This window comes from Ceratosolen solmsi, unplaced genomic scaffold (genome assembly GCF_000503995.2).
Source record: "Ceratosolen solmsi marchali unplaced genomic scaffold, CerSol_1.0 scaffold61, whole genome shotgun sequence".
NCBI lineage: Eukaryota > Metazoa > Arthropoda > Insecta > Hymenoptera > Agaonidae > Ceratosolen > Ceratosolen solmsi.
The window spans coordinates 45,664-61,873 of record NW_011948435.1 but is presented as its reverse complement, the minus strand read 5'-3'; the positions used below and the strand labels follow the sequence as shown (position 1 = coordinate 61,873).

Here is a 16,210-nt window from a genome sequence, read left to right as displayed (position 1 = left end):
TATTTTAATACTTTCGTTGAATAATGAAATATGCGCAAGCATCGTAAAATTTATACCTTATGTTATTTACAGTATTTTACTAATGTAAAAAAAAAAAAAAAAAAAAAAAAATCAACAATAAAAATTGCTTAAAAATTCAATTTATATATATATATATATTTTTTTTTTGTTTTTTTTTTTTTATACAATTAATTCGTAGCAATGTCGTACGTACAGTAGTAATATAAGTGATATTGATTTATTTCGAGACTAGGAAAAATACTAAAGTTTCCCTATAGATTTGCCCATTGAAAATTTTACACGGATTTATCCCGATTCGATATATATATACATAATATATAATGTAAAAGCAAATTAGAAATAAATATTACTAATAATGATTACATGCATTTGCATTTCCTATACGGAATAGCAATTCTTAATTCCTTCTGCATATCTACATAATTTATTGAATGATTATAACGAAATGTTTTGTGATTGTCATTTTTTTTTTTTTTTTTTTTTTTTTTTTTATTATTATTAATTTTTATAATAATGGTAATATTATTCTACATTCTTGTAGAAATACTTTGCAGAAAAAAGCAAGCATAATAAATGTAAGTTAGTAAATGGTTGATTATATATTATAACCATTGCAAAAAGATTTGAGTGGCTATTCGATTCTAAGATACATTCATGGAAATGAATTTAGTTTATCGGTTAGAAAGTTCGCGCTCTCTATAAAACACAAGTAGTCTGCGATGCATTACAATTTTATGAGTCTCTGTATCGTATTTTTTTGATAACGTAACAATTACAATTGCAGTAAAGCCGATGACAAAATTCTGATAGGATGGACTGTAATTATAGCAATGTAGTTATGGCATTTTTTCCGGCTTTTTCCGGATACAAATGGTTTGCAGTTTACCGATGAAAAGATTCGATTGTATTACTTTATGATTTTATGACATAAACACATTCGTTATAATGGACTTTCTTTTTCGCTCGTGCACGTTATTGCAAATTCGAACTAGAAATTATGACCGAGGCTTTTATAATACAAATTAATATAAAGCAATATTTAAGAGAATAATTAGGAAAATACTTTAGAAGATATGATGAATTATATTTGAAAATTATTATAGCTATTGTTTGTAACTTATAATAGCTGAATTTAGTTTCTAATAAAATTCCTTGCAGAATTTGTTAAAAGACTTCTAAATATAATTTATATCTAATATAAAATTTTTTATCTAATAAAATAATTATAAGAATTCTTTGCCTTTTAATTTTCGAATAGAACAATAAAATAACATCTTTATTTTATAACTTTACATTACGTTTTTGGTGTTGAAATTCTTTCGATTATATTAGCAATATAAGTTTATATAATTACAAATTAAGAATACCTGTAAATTATATTAGCATACAATAGGAGAAGCTCGAGAATATCTGAAAATGAAGTCTTCATTAGCCACATTTATGAACAATGATGTATCATTTTATATATACGCCTCAAATAAGGGTGTATTAATCACAGTATAATGAATGACGTCAATGACGATAATGACTTTCGATTAGGTGGTTGACTTTTACAATGTAGATGAATCATGTTCATTGTACAATGTTAGTTTATTATGGTATCGGTATATTCTCATGACTAAGTTAGATATGAAAGTTACACTTATTACTAAACTACCGCTATATAATTAACAAATAAATGAAATGTTTTCATGATTGTTTATACCATTGAACAATTATCGTAAAAAGATAAAATTTCATTGTGTTTCAACATCCTAATTATTTTTATAAATTTAATTTAATTTTTCAATTACATGTATTTTTAAAATATTTGCAAAATAGCTTTCAACATCAAAAATACATTGTTCCTAAATTATGTTTATAAACATCATTTTATTTGAGAGTTTTACCGTTAAACTTCTTTACATGTTTTTGTATTATCATTTCAACTATTTGCACTTGATAAAAGTATATTTACATGATATACTCAATAAAATTAGTATTTATACGCACGCGAGCAAGCACGGGCACGCGCGCGCGCGCGCACATTGTATAGTTGAATAAATGCTAAATATAATGAAAATATAATAAAAAAAAGTATATTATATTATTTGTGCGTTAATAAAAAAAATAAAATCATTAATTTATAACATCGAATACGAGGGACATTATAAAGGATTTTATATTCTATTATATGACAGGTATAATGTAATTTTTATATTAGCCTTAAATTAAATTTGGATTAAAAAACAAAATTTTACTTTAAAAAGTGAAAGGAAATTTTGAAAAATGTTATATCTATACTTTTCATCTTGTAGATGAAGTTAATGTTTATTGTAACGAATTTTCCTAACACGATTCATCGTATTTTCACATTATAATATTGATTTAGATTTATCAGGAATTTGTAGTAATTATTTGTGATTATTGAGTCATCATACTTTTAAAGTAAATGCTTCATTTTTAATGAGGGATGTGATAAATTTAATAGCATATTATTTATTTATCATTTAGCAATCTAAGGCTGATTTACAATTGATAAATATAATTTTATTAAATATTTTAATGGCAAATTTGTTCTAATGTTTAATTATCAAATGTTTTATTAATAATTGATTTCTATATGAATTTTATACTCACCACAAGACGGAATGATATTTATTTCATATATATTGATAATTACTGACGATACACTCAAATTTAGTTAATTAATGACATGTATAATGTCATCCATTTATGCATAATAAATTTAATAATAATGTTAGCGAAGGTTAATCGATATTAAACAAAAGATAAATTTTGTAATCGATTGTATTTTTATTGATTTAACTTTCATTTACGCAAATGTCATTTCACAATTATTCATTAAAATTTACGACCTAATTAATGTAATAAATAATAATTTTTGTTGATTATAATAGGGATGAAATATGCTGAAGCAATAAATGAAATGCATATCTATTTTTAATAAAGCATTATTAAAACAACAAAGATTGAACGAAAAAAAGTAGTTATATTTAATAAGATATTTATCTATCTATTTATCTATCGTCTATCAATCGATCTATCAATCTATGAACTCATACAAGTATGAGATATAGATCATTTTCTCATTTTCTTTCTTTCTTTCTTTCTTTCTTTCTTTCTTTTTTTCTATTTATCGTTGTTGTTATTGTTGTTGTTGTTGTTCTTGTTGTTATTATTATTAATTTAATAATCGGAAGCAATATAAAGGGGGTCGATGATCTATGGACAATCAACAAACTGCTGGAAATTTCTATCTTAATCGCAGATAAGTAGGATAATTCATGTTTTGTAACGCTCCGCAAATTTTACTTCAAGCCGACTAGCTTTTTTCGCTTAAATTTCACAGGCTAGATCGTAGCTGCTCATTATATGCCGCCTCTTTATGAAAAACTCTAGCTCTTTTTCCAATTTTTATAAAATATTGCGTGCATCATGAGGCTTTAACACTAATAACATATCCAGCAAATTGAACCGAGTTTCTAGGTACGCTCGAGTCAGTAAGAAATAACGGAGGCATTAAGCAGGGCCATTAAAAGCGTATATAACTCATCCTCGTTTTATCGTTCGCTTTAATTTTCATAACGTTAGATAAAGTTGCGTGGCGATCGCGAAACTGCAAACGACTTGGCAATCAACCTTCATCCACGTAGCGTCTGCCTTCATATAAATTTATAAACGATATTTTTACAATTATCATATCTGCCGTAATTACCATCAGTCAGTCGTCGCTCTGCAAAGGACACGGGCCAGTCGCAATAATAAATTGCTTTTGGAAAGCGTCCCACAGCTTTCGTATGCCGTCGTTGTCGTTGTCGTCGTCGTCGTCGTCGTCGGCGTCGTCGTCGTCGTCGTCGTCGTCCCGCGAATCTCAAACAATGCAAATCCTCGTCGCTACCAGCTGTCCCTCCTTATCTACGCGAATCTGCAGCACCAGCATACCGGTCGTATCAGGTTCGCCCGGATCACCGCACGATGGCGCTGCCACAAACTGTCCACCCCCACGAACTGCTTAACGCCAGTACCGCCGCCGCGTCTTCAAAAGGGGTCGACGGTATATTGGCGTAGCATGCGAGTGCGAGTGAGACGATGAGGTAGCGGTGATGATGGTGACGGTGGAAGTGGTGGTGGTGGTGACGGCCGTGGCGGTGCTGGCGTTTGGGGCGGTGGGTATGAGGAGGGGGGGGGGTGCGCAGTAGAGACGATAACGGAGCCGCCGCGACGTCGAGACAGCGAGCCTCGAAGGCTCGAAAGTCCGACAGTTCCACACTCAACGGCGGTTCGTAAGTTTCGCGGTTGAGAAGCGCGCGAGTGGAGAAGGACGTGCAAGTGTTGGAGATCGGTGCCAGAGGAGGTGTCCCCTCCCTCCTCACGGCCTCATAATGCGTTGGCGCGCGCGAGCGCCTCAGTGATATATATATGCATACACGCGTGCGCGTACATAGATATTATTGGCTTGTGTACTACGTGCATCGTGGTGGTGTGGCCCTTGGCCGGGCGATGGCCTGACATCCTCCCGAGTAGGGCTGGTGTCCGCTGAGCGTGCTGCCCGCTCTGACGTGATAACGAGAGCGAGGTGGGAGCGGGTCCTGGAGGCAGGCCTCGGAGGTGGAAAAGTGCGCGAGGAAGCGGCTCCGAGGATGGGCCCGAGGCCGTTGCCGCCCCCGTCACCGTCGCAAACGTTGTCATTGTCGTCGTCGTTGTCGTCATCGTCCTGTTAGACGTGAGGCAGCTCTTAAGGGTAATGCCTAGCGAGCCTCGACTCCTCGTCGTCCTCATCGTCGTCGTCATCCTCCTCGTCATCGTAGTCGTCATCCTCGTCGTCGTCGTCGTCGTCGTCGTCGTCGTCGTCGTCATCCTCGTCGTCGTCGTCGTCATCGTCGCTGTCATCGTCGTCGCCGTCGTCGTCGTCATCGTCATCATCGCCGTCGTCATCCTCATCGACCTCGTCGACGTCTTCGTCGTCAACACCACTGCCACGACCATTGCCAACGTCGTCGTCGTCGTCTTTGCCGTCATTGCCGTCGGCTCGAATTCCAGGAGCCCGTCCTACCTCGTGACCAAGGAACGAGCAAAGAGCGCGCGGCAATGTCGTCTGGGAGATGGCGCCACTGGGTCTCTGACATATACCCGGGAGTAGCAACAGCAACAGCAACAGCAACAGCAACAGCAACAGCAACAGCAATAGCAACAGCAACAGCAACAGCTACAGCTACAGCTACAGCTACAGCCAACGTAGTAACAGCGAGATCAGCGGCCCCGTCGGCTGGGGCGATCTCGGCCCCCAAACCCCATAGAGCCTCGCTATTATGAGCCGAGAATTCTACGTGCCCTGCCAGCCTTACGCATATCCGGTGAGTCCCAGCAGACGCCAATGTCTTGACACGCCAATGACGTTTGACCGCCGAGGGAGAGGGGCAGCAGTGCCTAGAAGCACTCGGCACCGTCGTCCCTGCGGCGCTCGTTTTATTGATTTTGCCGAGGAGGAGCGGCCGACGATGAGCCCCGAGCCTCGTGTACACCAGCTCTTCGAGCCGACTACTCGCGCATCACTCGGGGCCAACCCCTGCTCGCAGTCAGGCTGCCCCTCCTCGTCACAGGGTCGAGCCTCGAGGGCACCGCCGATCGCTCGTCGTATTAAGGCGACCGACTGACTTCCGCACCAAGGCACAAGGCCGGCGATTCGTGCCACGGAATCATGTCGATTGATTTTCTTGATAATTCGCGCCGGACTGGTTGACCCGTGCGTGCAGGAGTCAGACTCGTTGCGCGACACAGCCTCGTCGGCCCTACTCGCTCGCTCTCATACCCTTATTTATCTGCTTTTTTTCTTCTTATTGTATTTTATTTAGTATTGTTGTTTGTTTTTTTTTCTCGTTTTTTCCCTTTTCTTTGCGTTTTTTTTTTTTTTTTTTTTTTCGTACGAATGAGCCGAGAACGTTTAATGATTGTTCCGTGAAGGCAACGGCGGCGGAGGAGATTTTCCATTTTTAGGTTACTACATACATAAATGGAAGTAGGTGGGAGTGTCGGAAGGTGTACACGTTGATTGTATTTTTTAAGCCGAGGGTCGGTGATTGATGCTCGCTCGTGGTTCACTGAATCGTTTAAAAATAACGTACAATGACAAGGGCGCGCGTGTGTGTGAGATGTAAAAGTAGGAAAAGTGCATTGTTAGCGTTAAATGTTAGCGTCTGACGTTGCGTAAGGGCTAGTGTCATAAATAATTATTCGAGGATGTTTTATCGAGGCTTTGACGAGGTTAAGAGAGAATAAGGCCCAACAAAGTGGCAATATATTATTTTACATATTAATGATGTTTTGAGTTTTATAATTAAATATTTACTCCCTATTCCCGTATTTTTGCGAACTGATGACATTTTAAAGTACCGAGTGAGACAATTGGCGATATCGCGATATCGCGATTACGAAATAAAAATGAGATTCTATAGTCACATACTTATGTTCCGTTAAAACTTGGGCTAATTGAAATCGGAAATAATTGTTTTCAACTAATACTACCGTTATACGCTTGTTGAAGCATTTGCGCTTTATATATGGCGTTTAGCCAATTAAAATATATCGTTCAATTGTCCACTCGTAAAATAGAAATAGAATTTATTATTTTCAAGTTATTTTTGTGATTTTTTTTATATAATTCCAAATGTGCTTAAATAAAGTGGCAATCGAATGCTCAAACGAATCGAGAAAATAATACGATAAACGTGTCCGTATTGCCGGTCGGTTTAAAACTTAAATTCATCGAAACTTTCCGATCGAATTCTACTAGTGGAAATGTCGTTTTACATATTCTTGTCCCATATGCATAGAATATCAATTTTTTATTATAACAATAACGTATTGGCATATGTTTCCGCTGGCGGCGGCGGCGGCGGCGGCGGCGGCGGTTATTTAAATTTTTTACTTAGAACAAAGAGCGTAGCGGCGCTCGTATATTTCGATTCTTACACAAATTAAAATGACGAAGCAAGCAAGGCTTCATCGTGCAAGCGATAACAGATAACAGCTGCAAATAATTACATATATATATATATATATATATGTCTATGCTCCACGTTTTTTACATTCTCCAACCGTTAATTTTTATCGCTTATTCCAGCAAAATAGCTACTAGGAACGATGCGATTTATAATTTGTGCAGCTTATCCACGTAAATTAATCAATGAGCCGAAAGTCGCAACGTCCAAGTGTCGCACGCGTTAAAAATTCATTTATTAATGCCCCGGCTCATTTGATTATTTGATCGAATGATTAATTTAGATCTTATCTAGGAGTACTTAGCGCTAACTTGATCCCCGTAATATAATCGGCGCGAGTCATGTATCGAAGCATGCGTACTATGAAGTTCGGTTATAACAAAATACGAGTATGGATTATAAAAACATTATTATGCGCGTGCACTAGCTTAAACGAGGGCAACTTATGGTAAGCTGGGGCAAGGTCGATTTCAATGTTCAAACGTTTAATAAAAGAAGATCGTCTTAGTGAAGGATCTATTTTCTTCTGCGTTTGATTCGCTTCGATAATTCATGATGATGATGGTAGGTGTCTTGCATTCGCTGCTTCTTTTCAATCTTTCCAACATTGTTTCGTACATCATTCTTAAAAGCTATTCATTTTTACCTGCGTTCGTAGATTTACCTGCTTTGCAATAATACTTTTTATGGCATTTCTCGCACATTGGCATGATCGATAGATGTGTATTTCTTGGAAAATGGTCATTCACTTTGTGTTGCACAGATTTATAAACGAGTGTTGCCCTCGTACACATATATCTCTCTAATTTATATTTATTTAAAAAATTTTATTTATTATAGTTTTGATACAATTTTCATTAGCTTATTACTTTTGAGATGGCAATCAATACGTTCCCTGTTAAGGCGGTCATTATTTTTTTTTTTGTTTTGTTTTTTGTTCTCCTTATGGTTTCTCATAAGGGATAGACGTAAATATTAAATTCAAACGATTGTCAACTTTCCGAAGAAATTTCCAGGTATTCATCCGCGTTTGTAAACATATGGCTGCCATCGGGTGGATTGGTAAAGGCCAAAAATTACTTCACACGTCAAAGTAGCAGTTTAAATGTGCTTGGAATTTTATGACATTTTAAATCTGACCGTTTAAAATTAAAAACTCAACAATAGGTTTTCTAAATAAAAAACATATATATATATAATAGATTATAGATTATATATTATATATTAAACAGTATTATTATGGACCTATTGTTCGGGTAAAATTCTGAACAATAATGTTGGCATATGCAATTTTTCGAAATTAAGATGAACCATATTATATATATATATATATATATATATATATATATATATATATATATATATATATATTGTATTATAAAATAGCCCGTTACTTTTATTTAATAAAAACAATGATTTTAAAAATTTTTTAACGAAGTAATAATTATAATGTTTTTCTCAGTTTTGCTGACAATGACGAAATTTAAGGCCATTGTAAGTGTTCTGAAATGAACTATTAATTGGTATTATAAAAATATTTAATATGAGTAATAAAGTAACTTGGTTTTAGCACAGCACTCATAATAACATCTATAATTTTATGTCACAACTCCAATTGTATAGAATTTCATGTTAAGGTGCAAAATTCAGTGTAATAAAATTTTATTATTAAACATAAAAACTTACAGATACTTGTAGAGTATAGGTAAAGAATTAGGTAGTAACAAATTATCTAAAAGTTTCGCAGAAATTTAAGATACAGTATCATTGCGTGTTGAAATTCAGGAGAGAATAAAAAGTGCAATGGAAATGTTGATAACAGAAAGGTTGAAATAGTACTGGAAATGAGAATTTATAGAAATGTGCAACTATGCAAGCAAATTATGTATATATATTTAATGAAAAATACTGTTTATTTGGGGATTGAGAATTTCATTGGGATAGATTTCAAGCTTCTGTGACCTTTATCAAATCTAAATCGAATATATTTAAAAATTGGTTCCGGTTTCGGAAAAGTAGGCGCTCAAAATGTTGGTTATCTCATTAGCATACGAGTCGCACCTTTTGCAATGTAAACAAAGATTTGGGTGAAAAAATAAGTATTCCCCAACGAGTATACATTTGAAACTAGAAAGTAAGAGCGGGGTCAGCGAGGGACGAAAAAGACGAAGGATGTGAGGTAGGAAAGTTGGAAGGATGGGAGGAAGGAAGGGAGGAAGGAAGGGAGGAAGGAAGGAGGACCGAAAGGATTAATGAACGAGCGCGTGGACGAATGACGAAAGTAAATGATAAAAAAATAATAAAATATATAGAAACAAAAGAGCCTAGATAAAAAGTATCCTCGATATAACAAAAGCGCGTCGTCAGAGAAACTGGCAGCCATCCGTAGAGCATCGTTACGCCGGTCGACTATCGAAATATCGGCGAGTCTCCGTGTGAGCCCAAGGATGCGCGAGTACTCGCCCCGGACGAATCCGGCGCTATGAGCGAGGAAGCGACTTTGTCCCCCGAGGGGAGCTCCCCCAGAACCTCCAGGATGAGCACCTTCTTCAACTTTCGCAATAGGGTAAACCGACGGGCTCGAATTCTAACCTCTACATCTCGCTTTCACCCTTTGTCAAGCGTTTTTTCATTAAATCTTGTCATTCTCGTTCTCCCGGTTAATCAATAATCAATTAATGGCAAAAGAGAAAGAGAGAGAGAGAGAGAGAGAGAGAGAGGGGGGGTGGTGTTGGAAGATGGAATATTATTGTGCAATGATCGTGTATTTAAGAATCTAGTACCCTTGCGTGTAATTTAAATAACGTTAATGGTGTTCGAACTGATTAACGAAAAGCTCGAAGTATCGATTTTAGTGGGGTCTTGCGTACGCTATAATAAATTTAAGATTGATTGTGTAACTTTTTCAACTTTTGATAGTATACGAGGATACCTCCTCCTTGGTATAATTAAAATAAGTATTTTGAAAGTCGCTTATTGGATCTTATTTTACTTTTCACGCGTTAACATAAAATACAATTACAAATTTATGCAGTCTCATGTTGTAATAAAGTTTGGAGAAATTCGCTTTTATTGCATATTTATAAAAGTGTTAAAATTCATTTTCTTACATAAATTTCTGTCTGGAACGTGCCCCATCCCATCCCTTCGGTAATGTTAATGCTCGTTTCGCTGGTGATTTGTAAAACTTTCATTTGTAAATGAAATTCAATTTGAAGAGTTCGTACTTGCGATGAAGATATATTATTGAAAAACAATATTATCACTCACATTTTTCTCTGATTGTTCATTCGTTCGGCTCAAATTTTGCTATTTCATTTAAATTAAAAATATATTGATCATTAAAAGCATTTTTGTAGTTATATTGTACCAATGCAGCAGGTCATTTTAAACGATCATATAATATTAAAGTATCAAGATAAGAGGCCGTGCAATTAAAGAAATGCCATTTCTTAAACGTGACGTCATCATTGCTCATCGGTTCTCAAATCGTAAGATGAAGAAGGGCTTCGAAGCTCTTTTGCCAGTAATTGATGCAAAACAATTGTTCGCTGGCTTTATTATTGGTAGTTCCAACGAACGGATTAATTTGCGCAAAATTATAACATTAAATAAGAAATATATATATATATATATATATATATATATAACACATTTTTATAATCTTATTTACCTATGTACATTTTTTAGAAGTTTCATATCGTGCCCCCATTTATTCTCCTTCATATGCCCATTGTTATCGCCATAGTCATTCTTATTATTCTTCATCGTCACCATTATCATTAAAAATCCAATGCAATACGTTCGGACTCTGTGTATTCTCTTAAATGAAGTGGCATTAAACGTGAAAACTCACACGAACGAAAAGTGAGTTTAGTCGGAAATATTTCCTAACCAATTTTCAAAGAGCGATAAAAGCACACAATGTTCATAGTAAGGAGCGGGCGAGCAAACGGTCGCACCTTATTCCGAACTTCTTTGCCACGCCGTGAACCAATTGCCGCACAATGTAGCCGACAATAGTCGCAGATCAATAACGGTAGCAAAGTAGTCACAGAACTGTCTCTCACCCATCGCAATCTCGTTCACACCCTCTGTGTTCCCCTCCCCTCTAATCTCTAACACGCAACTAGCACTAAATGTGTAAACAGATTAGATCGCGACTGATGTCGGGTGGTGTCCGCTTTAAGTCGATGATGAAATGGAGACGCGCAAGCGGGGCGAAGGAGATGGAGACATTGACGATGAACAACTTGATGTCGGGGAGTAATAATCTAAATGAACCCGTCAGTATTACCAACGAACTACCCCAGCAAGCCCACGGTAATGAATGTCCTATTATTGCCTTTCATCCTTTTCGTATAGCTTTCGCACGAGCTGGCGATAAGGGGAGGGGGGGAGGGCGAAAATTTTTCGCTCCGTGTCAATTCGGTTTTCGAAAGGTTGTAGCCAATATGCGCGTTGTTATTAATAATTTGGCTTAGACCATGCCATGCTTGAGCTTGAAAATATAAAGTTTGAAGAGACCAGGGGCGGAGCGATTCGCTTCTCATTTTAACTGTGATTGATAAATGATTCTCACTCAGCTTGTCAATTGAGTTTAGTTTGCAAATTATACCATCGCTCTCGCCACACTCCTATCCCCACCCCAATCCCAATACAAATAAATTTATGAAAATTAATAATTTTAACGATTTCGATTAAAGTAATGCATAAAAGTAATTCAATTTTTTAGATAAATATTTTCGGATGAATATATCATGTACTTTTATTGGGAAAATGTCGGCGATTGGGTGGTTTCCGAATAAATGGGAAAATTGAAAAAAAATTTTTTTGAATAATCTATTCTTATACGTAAAGTAATAAACTTCGTTTATTATGCGCTATTTAAATACGTTGCGAAATAATTATTTTCCGAGTCATTTGAATGGTTGACACAAGAGTATCAGCAACTTTCTACATTCCATATCATTGATGATTTTTAAGTTAATTATTTTGCTTATATAGAGACAGAATTAATCAACCAAAATAATGAAACGAGCGAATCTCATCCTGAGATTCAAGAAAATAAATCCAATCTAACGTATAGCGTTAATGAAGAGAATTTTATCTCGAATCCTTTTGATCCCGGGACATCTTCCTTTTCGACTGTCGGTTCAACGCCATCCTACGTTACAGGTACTTTCATTGGTTTAACTATTACAAACATTGTCAATTGTATAATTATTAAAATAAATTGAATCATATTTATTGAATTAAGAGATAGATTGATTTTTTTTATTACCGCAAATAGTTGTATAAATATATAAATGTTGGTATTTTAGTTTCATAATGATTGAGTTATTATATAGTTCGCATATAGCATTTAAGACTTACATTAGTAATTAAAAAAATAAACACATCTTCAGTTCGAGATCGTAATATAATTTAATGGTAGAAGTAATTTCAAACAATAATAGTAATGATTCAATAATGAAGTAAATAATCGAATAATAGGTAATAAAGTAAAAATGAAACTGACAAATTTTAGATTGTATTTATTTATTATTTACTATTTAGTAACAATATATATATATATATATATATATATATATATATATCGATGTGTAAAACATCAGACATTTGTGTTTCGTGATATCTAGTTCAAAAGAATATATATTCTATAAATAGATTACTTTAGTCTTCCAATGAATAATTTGCCATGACAATAGTATTGACATAATAAAAAAAAAAAAAAAATTACTTATGCGTGACGATCATTCCGGAGAAAAAGCATTTGAAACAAAGCAATTGTAGGCAATAAACTGAAAATATTCACCTTGTTCGAAAATACAGAAACGACGAAGAGAGCTAAAAAAGAAAAAAGAAAATAAAAATCATACCCATGATTAAAATCAAATTCCAACGTGTTTAATCCATAAATATGAATGAGAAAAATACTAAAAATACTATGAGCTCTAACCTAATTTTGAATTCGACGAGCTACGCGATCTTAACTTTTTTCCCGATATACTTTACATATAATTTCTCCCGAATGCTCGGCTATTAATTTCTACAATAATGCAATAATTTATTTTCTAAATGCCGCTAGCCTTTTGATGGTTGTAGCGTACGGAATTTCGAGTTATTAGATATGTATCGCATCGATTGGCTCATCATTTGCAAATGTCTTTTAATCTTTTAACCCACAATCGATGCCTTTTACGAGATTTCGAATTTCTACTTTCCGGTTAATGATACATTGTAGTGCTGCTATATTATGCCGATCCATATTAAAAGGAAGATTAATGATAACATAGTCTGGTACAATTTTGCATTTGAGTACTGAAATCTATTTTAATTAATGCCAAACTCAATAAGTTGATTATTTTTTGCATTTCATTGGACTTTGTTAATTTTTCTTTATTGATTTTGCTCTTTTATTGTATCCTTTAAATTATTGATGCTATTATTTGCCGTTTATTGCAATTCTTAAAGATCAAGTAAAGAGTCATTGCATTTAGTTAACAATATATTTACAACAATATATTGTATATTGTTGCATGTATGTGTGTATATTAAATATTGGTGACCTATTAGTTAGGTATCCGTGAGTTTTAATGTTCGCGGTGCTTTTTTTTTTATTCTCCTTTGAGTACATTATTTCATTTTACAATTTAATTGCTGATAAATTATTGTAATTAAATAAGATTGATGCAGAAAATAATTTACAAAGCGAAGGCATTTATGGCTGCTTTATTGCGAAAAATAGATTTGTCGACAGCCATAGGAAGTAGAAATACCAAATCATGTAAGTTTTGCAGTTTAAATACATAATTGCTGTAGATATTTACATATCAAGTCAATATAATATTTCGTAAAATTTATGCATTATGAACGTAAATTTGGATATTACGCAGACATATATTAATGCCTTAAAGAATTGTGCAGTAAGTAATTTTTCCTTAAATTTTATAATTTCCTTTGTGCGATGTAAAAGAAATTTTTTAACTGAACCTCAATTTATACCTTAGCTTTCATCCAATTTCAATGAAAAGATTTTTAATTACATCATCATAATTAATAAAGTTTATAGAATTAATGTTAAAAATATGTTCTTTAAGAAATTCATAAAAATTGTAAGGTAAATTGTTAATAAAATCAATACATCATTTCCAAGAAAACTTAGATGTTAAAATAAAGTATATTTTTTCGTTAAATATTTAATTATTATAATAATTACGTATAATTCATTAGTTACAAGTTTAATCAGTTATACAATTTATATGGTTTGTAAAATTTATTTGAGCCACACTCAAAGTCATTAAATTAGCTGTAAAATATTAAAAAGTGACGTTCAGTATATGCAAAACATTAAATCCCCTTTGTCGATTACCTTCATTTAAAATGCATAAATTTTATAAAACGACTAGTCGATAAAGACTAAATTATTTTTTATAGCTAAATTAAAATGATTTTATAATACATTAGCCGAAGACACTGAAATAACATCGTTTACCGAAATAGCGAATCCAATAAATGACTCCATCGTTAACAATGAATTAAATCCCGTACACGACGATGAAACTTTATCAATACCATCAACATTAATGGAAGTTCAACTAAAGTATGATTTATTTTTTAATTATAAAAATAACATATTATATTTTGAGAGTAATAAGAATTTTTTTTATTTAATCATTAAGAATAACGATATATAAATTTAAACGTGCAAACAGTATTCGTTACAAGAATTTCGTAGATTCTAAAAACACGTAATTTATTCAAGCGATGATAGGTAGTTATTTAATTGTTTATTGATAAAGCATGCTGATAAGCAGTCTCTAAAAGAACAACGAAGCAATATAATTTTATATTCAAAGAACTTTTGTTCGAAAAATCGACCGTGCGTTTTTTATCAATGGATCGAATTATCCAAATTAATTTTACGAATACTGAGATTTTTGGTAATGTAGTGCTTGAATTGTCAGTTTAAATTCATCGAACTAACGAATGCTTTTAAGAATAATTAACAATTGTATTAATTAACAGCATTATTATTTATTTGTTGATATAAGCTTATTCGCATCTGTTCTTTGTAAGTAATTGTCGTTTCCAAACGTAGGCGATGTTTTTATTATTTTAACGAATGCTGTAATCGTGTATTTTGCAATCTTTTATAAGTAAAACTGAAATAATAATAAGTTTACTAATACGTAAATTAGCTTTTTGACGAGATGGATTTAAATAGATGATAATATGAACAATAAATGTTCACATTGTGTTGCGATGTGTTGACAAGTTGTATGCATATTTTTCAATATTTGTATATATTCGACATTTCGTTTTAAGAGCGGTACGGAGTGAAAGTAACACTTTTGCTCCTACATTTCAAGATTAAACTGTAAATGTCGCTTCTGTAGCTTAATTTATCTCCTCACAACTTCCTTGTATCGTCATTGATATTTCATTTATTTTAATATCTTTCTCTTAAATCGCAGATATTTCTCATTTCGTTAATTATTCGCTTTCTTAAGTATTCACCTTTAATTCACGAATGAGAAAAATTATAACTCCTATTAATGGCCTTATATCCATGAAAGTGAATTACAGTTACTTTTGAATCGTGCCTCTTACAAATAAAGGCCTAATTAATCCGGTTATATGTTTAAATTGCAACTCTTGTTAATACACATATCAATACAATTTCATTGCAATGAAATACTTAGCCGAGTATTTCCTTTTTCAAAGCTAATAAATATTTATTGTGCGCAAGTGATGTTTATCCGTATAAATGCAAAACTGTTACAATCGCTCTACGCGGCTCTCATTATCCACGACTTTCTCGTGCTCTTTTTTCTTTTAATTTTAATTCGCGAACCCTGTAACTTTCAATATGCAGATGTGCTTGAAATGATACGCGCTAACACTAAATTGCATACGTACGGTCTTTTAGTGCTGTGGGCTTGGCGGCACGAATTCTCGATGTCGTCCCCATACTCTACATTGACAACGGTAGCCTCAACAGTTCATCCAACACGAGATCCACGAGGACCGAGGAGAGTTTCGCCTCTAATTCGGGGTAAGGCTTTACCGACTGACTTAAAGTTATGTCGAGAATACGCCGATATCGATGCGTACGAAAGAGTTTCGTGCTTTCGTACCTTCGTGCCTTCCTTATATACTGAGAGATATTTTTGTTTTTTTTT

General features: G+C 34.1%; 1 protein-coding gene across 1 annotated transcript in view; it reads left to right on the top strand.

Moving 5' to 3' along the window:
• The first annotated feature begins 9,255 nt into the window (after positions 1-9,255).
• Positions 9,256-16,210, top strand: part of LOC105364879 (uncharacterized) — a 20,422-nt gene continuing 13,467 nt past the window's right edge. Inside the window, exons 1-5 of the mRNA XM_011502909.1 lie at positions 9,256-9,588; positions 11,174-11,345; positions 12,030-12,200; positions 14,493-14,628; positions 15,958-16,083. Coding sequence (XP_011501211.1) covers positions 9,505-9,588; positions 11,174-11,345; positions 12,030-12,200; positions 14,493-14,628; positions 15,958-16,083 — 689 coding nt within the window. The 5' untranslated portion in view covers positions 9,256-9,504. The remainder of the gene's footprint in view (positions 9,589-11,173; positions 11,346-12,029; positions 12,201-14,492; positions 14,629-15,957; positions 16,084-16,210) is intronic.